Raw genomic sequence first — 9684 nt, forward strand, 5'->3', positions numbered from 1 at the left:
TCCCACTGGTGAAGTAGACAGACACAAGGCTCGTCTTGTGATCTTGGGTTGCAAACAAGCCTATGGCATAGACTACAGTGAGACCTTTGCACCTGTAGCAAAAATGACCACTGTTAGGTCATTACTGGTTGTTGCTGCTATGGAAGGATGGGAAGTGTTCCACACTACAACAAAATGCTTTATTTACGACCAAAAATTACGACCACACGCGTTTCTGGTCGTAAATAATGAGCAATAACATCCAGATCTGCTAACTGGTCGTAATAGAATAAATTATCTACGACGAGGCAGAATTCTAGTCGTAAAAGCTAATATCTCGTCGCAAAAAAATGAACAATTACAACCACACGGATTTCTCGTCGTAAATGATAAGAAATAACAACCAGATTCGTTAAGTCGTCGTAATTATAACAAATTATTTGCGACGAGACGGAAATCTCGTCGTAAAAACAGAGAAACTTGAAAATTCACTGAAAAACTTAAGCGGGATTTTTCCCGGGTTATACTTCAATTTTTCTATCTATTTCTTTTTTTTCGCCCAAAACAAAAGCTACCTTATCTTTCTCTCTCCACCTTCACTCCCTATTTTTTCACTTTATCCCTCATGTTCATCATCTTTCTCTCTCTTCTCATTCCTCTTCACTGTTCGTAGCATATTTCTTCAAACCCAAAAAATTTCCTCAAATTTTCTATGCCTTTGTTTTTCGTATTTCATTCGATTTTTTCTTCGAAAATTTCGATTTTTTCTGGAATTTTGTGGGTTTGAATTTGAAATTTGGTCCGCTTATTTTTGGAATTCTTGTTCTAAATCTCAATGTTTTTAGTCGCAATTTGAATTTTCCAGGTTGAATCTCAAAGTTTCAAACCAAACAAATTCAATTTTTGGGTTTGAAACTCAAGATTTGAAGATGTTGGTGTTCTTCCTTCAATAGCAGCGATTTTTGTTTGATTTGCTCTAATTCGGGTGAATTTTCGTTCGTTTTGGGTACAAATTTGTTCGATTTTTCGTTTTTTTTTGGGGTCTGTTTTGGGCCAATTTTGGGGCCGATTGTGTGGGCTGATTTTTGGAGATTTGGGTCGATTTGTGGGTGATTTTTTTGTCATTTTTTTGGTGGATGTTGTGGGTGATTTGTTGGTCGATTTATGGGTGGTTTCTGGGAGATCAATTTTGCTGTCTTCCAGATTTTTTTTTCCAGATTTTGTGGTCCTAATTTTTCTTTATTTTAATTTGTAGATAAATATGATAATGAAGACGGAGATGAAGTTTGAACGATGAAGATGCTGATGATGAAGGTGAAGATGAATGATGATGAGTGATGGAGATGCTGATGAACGATGATGAGTGTTGCAGATGCTGATGAACGATGATGATTGATGTTATTCTTTTTTGTAATTATTTACATATTATTAATAAAAATATTTATTATTTTGTTTGTAATTATTTACCTATTATTAATAAAAATCAATTTTTTTTTTTCAATTTTTTTATTAATTGTTAAAGTTGTGTAAGGATCTTTGTATATTTACTAAGTAAATGATTAAGGAGTTGCCTAATATATGGTCTCATACAAATATTTGATGGTTTAAGTGTGAATTTTGGGTTTGAATTTAAGGGATTTGCCTTATATTTGACACAATAAAAACAACAAGAAATCACGTATTAAATCATCAATTTTTTTTTTTTAAAAAAAACAATATTTACGACCAGAAATCTGGTCGTAGATGATACCAATTGCGACGAGAAATAATCTGGTTGTAAAAGAGCAATTACGACGAGCCACTAAAACTGGTTGTAATATTATTTACGACGAAGCCTTTTACGACGACTGACGACCATACGCGTTTCTCGTCGTAAAAGACTTTTAACGACGATAATTGGCCTTTTACGACGAGAAATCCGGTCGTAAATGACAGTTTTTCTTGTAGTGCCAAATGGATGTAAAGAACGCATTTTTACATGGCGACTTAGCAGAAGATGTCTATATGACACTACCACCAGGCTACATTGGATGGAACAGTCATATTACCTTGCACCAATCAGCAGCTAAACTAGGGTCAAACTCACTAGTGTGTAAACTTCAAAAGTCCCTTTATGGGCTGAAACAGGCGCCCAGGCAATGGTTTGCCAAGTTGTCCACTGCCCTGAAACTCTTTGGCTTCACTCAGTCTAAGACTGATTACTCATTGTTCACTCAGGTCACAGACACCTCATTCTTGTCTGTCCTTGTCTATGTGGATGACCTCTTAATTGCTGGTAACAATCAGTCTCTCATCTCCTCTCTCAAAACCTTCCTGTCCTCTAACTTTCACATGAAAGACATGGGCAACATCAGTTACTTTCTGGGGCTTGAAGTGGACAGGTCTAAGCAAGGTTTCTTTCTTTCCCAAAGAAAGTATACTCAGGACCTTATCAAAGAGTTCAATATGACCAAATCAAAACCTGTTAAACTTCCTCTTGAATCTCATATCAAACTCACTCCTGAACTGGGGGACCCCTTACCTAATCCAGTTGAATATCAAAGGCTCATTGGCCGCCTTATATACCTCACAATCACTAGACCTGACATCTCCTATGCTGTGCATACTCTCAGCCAATTCATGAACAAACCCACTACCACACATATGCAAGCTGCTAAGCGAGTTTTGAGGTACTTAAGTTCATGTCCTGGACAAGGTATTCTCCTTGCCTCCAATTCAGCTGCTACACTCACTGCCTACATAGACAGTGACTGGGCAGGCTGCCCCATGTCTCGCAAATCAACAACTGGTTTTTGTGTTTTGCTGGGAGCTTCTCCTCTCTCCTGGAAATCCAAAAAGCAACAAGTAGTTGCTAGATCCTCAGCTGAAGCTGAGTACCGTGCCATGGCACTAACAACTTGAGAAGTTACCTGGGTCACTCAGCTCCTCAAAGACCTCAATCTCACAAAATTGGGTCCTACTATTCTGAAATGTGACAACAAGGCTGCACTTTCCATAGCAGCAAATCCGGTTCATCATGAGAGAACCAAACACGTTGAACTTGATTGTCACTTCATCAGGGAAAATATCTCTAGTGGAGCCATTGATCCTCAATACATACCATCTCAAGATCAGGTAGCTGACATCTTCACCAAGCCTATGACCACTGCTCAACATGCCTCATTGCTTCCCAAACTAGGCGTTCTTCCCATCACACCAAGTTTGAGGGGGAGTGTTGAAAAGATGCAGCCTCACAGTGCTCACAGTGTTCCTAATCACAGAACATAATTCGCTCCCATGATCTCCTGTCCTTTATGCTTTAACAGTTTTAGCATTATTAGTCTTTTGTCTCCTAGTGTCCATGATCATGTATTTTGTCTTGTTGTATGAGTCATGATCTCTTCTCCCTAGGTTGATACTTTATATATATCACCTAGGTCAGGTTGTAACTTTTTAAGCCGTTTTGAATGAAGTGAAAGGAAGCAGTATATGGTGAGCTAAAATTCTGCAGAATTGATCCACATTTTCAAGATCAGGGTATATTTTAATAAATTCATACTACATCACTTTATTTCAGGTAATAAGAATGAATCCTAAGATTAAAACTCTTATAATGTACGACCTTACCCTGCGACAATTGCTAGGTAGACAGGTTGTTCTCACTAGGCCCTTCTATTATTACCTCCAATCTTGGCCCTGCAAGTAAATGAGTAATGTACGTATAAAAATAACCTTAATAATAATTTTAAGAAAATTAGATAGAAAATTGCATCCGAGTATACTTACTTACAACTGTACAGAAAAGTTCTCTGGGCTGTGATGTTTCTTCATATATGAAGGTAGAATTGAAATTTGGCGGATTTCTTTCGACATTTTCAAGCCAATCACTAAAACTTGAAATTGCTTGATTTTCAACATTTTATTTGTGAGATAATTTGATCTTCTGTGTTTCTTGCAAACTGGAGATTTAATTTTTTTATTGGAAGTATTTCTGAAAGTGTTATTAAAATTATCCTCAGGTAATTTCTTTATTATCAAGCATGGAATCTTTCGTTATAATTTTTATTAGAATTATGGTAAGTATATTATATTACAATCCTAGACTAATTAGGATACGAGTATAATTTTCTTATGATATTATGTAAGTATATTATTATATTATATTTAATCTAGCATATGTTTTTCTAGTTCTATCTAAATTAGGTTTTATATGTTCTATTATAAATATCCCCTCTGCTTGAACTTAATTAGCCGTTAACTTTGTTATATATTAAGCGAGTTAAACTTGTTGTATACTGCGATCCACAAACAGAAAAAAAAGATGATCACAGAAGCGCCAGCATTATCATCTCGATATGACAGTGAGCCCTGGAGTTTTGCAGAAAACAAGCAGTTTGAAGCATGTATAGCAGAAGGTTATTTCGACATCGAGGACGAGTCGACTCGGTGGTCTCTAATCGCTCGTAAACTCGGAGGAAAGAGGACCGTAGCAGATATTGTAAATCACTACAATGAACTTGTCTATGACGTCGAGTTGATTGAAACCGGCCGAGTTCCGCTCCCGAGTTACACTAACTCGTATAACTCGGACGATGACGAGTTGGCTTCATCAACGCCATCGCCAAGACCCATGAAGAAAAATTATTCTATATGGACCGAAGATGAACATAGGTACGTACTACTTACTACAACCCAAATAAATAACAGTATTATAACTGACAAAATATATATAATATATACTATCAAAGATGTCTTGGCCTAGTGGTTAAGATTGAGGTGCTCTGAAATATAGGTCACAGGTTTGAATCCCTCATTTGTGTCAATTTGTATAAATTAGGTAGTGTTAATTAATTTATAATTTTTTATGATGATTTAGTTTTTTATATGATGGTAATTTATTGATGGATTTTTATATTGTTATTATTGTTTATGTAATTTTTTCTTAGTTTGGAATGTATGACAATGAATATTAGACAATGTGTCTTTGTTATAAAATTTTCAATATTGAATATGCTTTATCTTTTTTTGTCACCCCTCGATTTTGAAATACTAACTCCACCACTGCAAAAACAGGTAGTACGTAATTAATGCAAATATTTGCCAAATTTTAATTTGTATGAGTTCAAATTTGTAGTTTTTCAAAAATAAAAAAAAATTTGTAGTTTTTCAGCTTGAGTTAAAAAATAAAAATCACAAAGCATATACTTCCTCCATTTTAAAATAAATTAAACACTTATGATTTTAGGTCGTTCTAAAATAAATGATATGGAGTCATGTATATTATAATACCGTGTCATGTATAAATTTTGCCCATCTATTCAAAGATGTATCAGGTCGGAATTAATCTAAAAATCGTATGTAATATTTTGTTATATAGGTTGTTTTTGGCTGGCTTGAAAAAATTTAAAAAGAGTGATTGGAAAAGCATTTCAAGAGAATTGGTGCCAACAAGGTCACCAACGCAAATTGCTAGCCATGCTCAAAAGTTTGTTTCTCGCAATCAAGCATCAAATGACAAGAGACGAAAGAGATCAAGCATCCATGATATTACTGAAAATGATGATGAAGCATTGCAAAAGCTCCACCAAAAAGGTCTACTTCCCACTTATATATTTGATGAGCTTCGGTCAAAGTCTCACGTCCAGCAACCACCAAAAAAAATAGCAAAAGCAGCGCCTAATAATCAACAAAATGAGAACGTCCAAAATTAAGTTTACATGTATTAATTGCTATAGTAAATATTTGTAAAGTTAGATATGTTTGAGTGGTTAAAGAATAATTAGTTGGCATCTTTTTATTAAAAAGTTAAAAATAGAATTCAAAATCATTATAGCTCTATTATATAAGCCAAGGAAGGAGGTGTGGTGTCCCCATTTGAAATTACTATAATACCCTCTAATAAATTACAAAAACTTTTTTTTATAGTAAATTTAAAAATGAAGAATCAATGCAACTTTCCATATGGAATACGTCAAAAATGGAATATGCAATCACTATCAATAACTTGACTTGATTGACACAATCAATTCACGAAATTAATTAGAATCCTCAATTAAAAAAAAAGTTAGTGATATATCCTGAGAACATAATAATTTGTATTTACAAAGTTCAAACAATATGGTTTATTAATATTTACAATAGTTAAAGAACTATAATAAAGCCGCTGATAAAGAATTATTAAATTCGACCAAATTTTTCCAACAGTTAAAAATCGGTCACCTTTAGCTAAAAAAGATAATAATATCTACAAAAAAAACCTCAATAATTTTAGATTAAAAACCACCTTTTATAATCACTTTTTTGTGAGAAACCACCTTTTACAAAAATTTGGTTAATTAGCCAGCTTTTTGGTTCTTTATTTTGTCGGAAGCCACCACTTGCCAGAATCCGGCGTTGACCTTGATTTTCTGACGTTGACCATCAGATTTTCGCCATTTTTTTTCCAGATTTTCGCCATTTCTTCCACCTTAGATGTTGGGGGATGCGAGGGAGGTGATGGGCTTAAGTCTTGGAGGGTGGGGATGATCGGGGGGGTTGTCGGCGGGTTGCGAGGGAGGAGGGGGGTTGCCGGGGGATACGAGAGGGAAGGGGGGTTGACGGGGATGCGAGGGGGGAGGGGGGGTTGCCGGGGATGCGAGGGGGAGGGGGGAGAAAGATAAAGGGGGAAATATGGCAAAAATCTGATGGTCAACGCCGGAAAATCAAGGTCAACACCGGATTCCGGCAAGTGGTGGCTCCCAACAAAAAAAAGAACCAAAAAGGTGGCTAATTAACCAATTTTTTTTAAAAGGTGGTTTCTCACAAAATAGTGATTATAAAAGGTGGTTTATGACAAATTTTCCAAAAATATACGCCTATTCGTATATAAGATTGTCGACGCACGCATCGCGTGCATATACAGCTAGTATATATGTATTATAACTTTATCCATACTATTATATTAAAAGGTGTTCCTAAGCAAGGAACTATACCAGAGGTGATATCTCTTAGTCTGTTTACTTTATATAAACATGCATATAATATAATAAAAAAAAATGCATCTTATAAAATTTGATCCCTTAACCTCGAGCTTATACACCAAAACTTTAACCACCAAACCAAGTAATATCTTGTGTTATATTTAATTATGAAGTAAAATATTAATAAATGAAAATTATAATTGCCTGGGTAGGCTGAAAAACTAGTTGTTATTAAATAGTAGTTCATATTTACCGACTAAAGCCCCGTTTAATAGTTGTCGTACAGGCCTCCGTAACGTTTGGGACGGCCCTAGCTATTACCCTTATCAAAGCCAAATTCAGCCAGTGCCACCACTGCCATCCTCACTGTCTTCACTGCCTCCACTGCCGTCGCTACCAGTACCACGATCATCGACACTGCCGCTACGGCCTTGGCCTCAAAAATCGTATTCACTAATCTGTCAATGGTGGGTGTATTCTGAGGATGTCCATATCAATCAGGTTATATTATTCATTGTTTAACAAATGATGATAAGATATAGAAGTATATGAATATATGATGAAAAAGAAAGGTGTTTCTATTTTAAGTCTGAAGAAGGGTTTATTCTTAGATGTCCAAGAGTTGGTCTTTAGAAATTCAATATCTAAAGTAAAGCTTTCATGCCATGAGTTAGAGTCAGAGTTAGAACCATTAAAGTTAGAGTTCATAGCAGTGGCGTATCCAGGATTTCCCCCACGTGGGTTCGGAATTAACGAGACGTTAAAAAAAAAAAGACCAATTTAAATTGCTTAAAAATAAAATACATCAATTGAAGTTTGAAATTACAACCGATAAATACGAGAATAATTTCTTAAATTACAAGAAAAAAAACTAAAAAAATCATTCTACGAGTTTTCATATTTTGAAAGCATTCTAATACATCATCATCACTAACTCGAGCAAAAAGATCTCTCTCAAGAAAGATGACTAAACTATCATCCAATAGTTGATCACCCATGCTATTACGCTACTTGTTCTTCACATAAGTCATTGAGGAGAACACTCTTTCCACACTTGCCGTCGCCACCGGAAGGATCAATACTAGTCTTACAAGTAAGTAAACTTGTTGATAAGAAGTATGTTTACCCGTCTCAACAAGCTTCATAGAAAGTTCATTAATATCTTTCAAGTTTTCAAACCTTGCATCTTTCCGCATATCATCATAAAAGAACTCAAGTTCATGTCGAAGCCTTGTCATATCATTACTTGGAAACTCTTTTGGATAAAATTCGGCAAGTCTAACCAACTTTTGAGTATCAAATGCGACAAATGAATTAACGGGATTCAAGCATGCCATACAAATAAGCAACTCTATATTTTCTTCATCAAACCTATTATTAAGCTCTTGAAGTTGCAAATCAATGACACTTAAAAACATCTCAACCCGAAAGCGATGCAAATTGGAAACTTTGGCAAAGAAGCGTTTAGATCTTCCCCAAGGAACATACAAATTATCCATATTAAGAACTTCAATATCATGTTTAGCATAAAAGAAATTACAATATTGCAAAAGTTATCCCATCCATGATCCCTCAACTTTTGTAATCTTTCTTTAGTCAAAGAAACAAATGACATAGCATTAACAATATCTTGGTCTCCTCTTTGCAAAGCTTGACACAATTTATCGGTTTGCCCAAATATTTCTAACATCAAATGAATCATGAAAACAAACTCAAATGACTCAAAAGAGGACATAATAGCAATAACTTTCACACGATCCTCCTTATAAATCTTATTTTCTCCAATTTTCACAAGGACCTTAATGATTGTAAAATACAATGAAGTGACGTTGTTGATGGTTTTATAGTGTGAACCCCAACGAGTAATCTCACCAGGCCTTCCCAAACCAAGCTCTTGGTTTAACCCATGCCCACTTTCAATTTCACCCAATTCTAATGCTTCTAGCACTTCTTGAGTTTGTATCTCTCGGATCATTTCTCTTCGCTTACAAGAAACTCCAATAACATTCAACAACATACTAAATTGCTCAAAAAGCCAAATACAATCATCATTTTCTTTGGCAACGACAACCAGAGTTGATTGGAGTTGATGAGCAAAACAATGTACATAATAAGCAGAACGAGTATCTTTCATGAGCAAAGTTTTAAGCCCATTTATCTCCCCCCTCATATTACTTGCTCCATCATAACCTTGACCTCGAACTTTAGACAAACTCAATGAATGGTCCATAAGCAACGTCTCGATTGCATTCTTTAATGACAAAGCAGTGGTGTAACATCCTGTCCGATACAAGGAAGAAAAGAGACAAAAGTAAATGAGATAAAACAACTAGTGGTAGCGGAAATACCACTAAGACGGAGATGCTACTCTAAGGAGTAGAATTTAAACTAAAAACAAGATGATAACCTCCAAAGATAATATTTAACTTTCGATAATCGAATAAAAAGGGAAAATGAGGTCCCATACCCTCATTCCCACCAAAGTTCCAAAACAACTATGGAAACTCCAAAAGACCTCAAAATAGAGTAATCCAAATCCAAAGGACAAAACCAAAATCAGTGGTTCAAACATTATACAAAACATAAAAGAAAGCTACTTAAGTCCAACTAAGTAACTAGTCCTAATCCCTGCTTCAAAATACTCGTCCACTATGACTAGCACCACTTTATTCCTCACAAGGTTAAACCGCACAACCCCGGTCCAAACCGTAACGATCCTAAACAGTATCACCATCTGCATAATAAATCAACAACTTCCACAATCAGT

At 35.4% G+C, this 9684-nt stretch overlaps 2 protein-coding genes across 2 annotated transcripts; one reads left to right on the forward strand and one right to left on the reverse strand.

Moving 5' to 3' along the window:
- The first annotated feature begins 4279 nt into the window (after positions 1-4279).
- Positions 4280-5669, forward strand: LOC104882892 (transcription factor DIVARICATA-like). Its single transcript, XM_010667307.1, has 2 exons — positions 4280-4629; positions 5336-5669. Exons 1-2 carry the CDS (start codon positions 4280-4282, stop codon positions 5667-5669), a joined length of 684 nt encoding a protein of 227 aa, XP_010665609.1.
- Positions 5670-7227: 1558 nt separating this feature from the next.
- Positions 7228-9147, reverse strand: LOC104882891 (uncharacterized). The gene is made up of 3 exons (XM_010667306.1): positions 8495-9147; positions 8009-8387; positions 7228-7395 (listed from the first exon to the last, which is right to left on the reverse strand). The coding sequence occupies exons 1-3, from the start codon at positions 9145-9147 to the stop codon at positions 7228-7230; spliced, it is 1200 nt and encodes a 399-aa protein (XP_010665608.1).
- Positions 9148-9684: the final 537 nt, after the last annotated feature.

This window comes from Beta vulgaris, chromosome 8 (assembly GCF_026745355.1).
Source record: "Beta vulgaris subsp. vulgaris cultivar EL10 chromosome 8, EL10.2, whole genome shotgun sequence".
Classification (NCBI taxonomy): Eukaryota; Viridiplantae; Streptophyta; class Magnoliopsida; order Caryophyllales; family Amaranthaceae; genus Beta; species Beta vulgaris.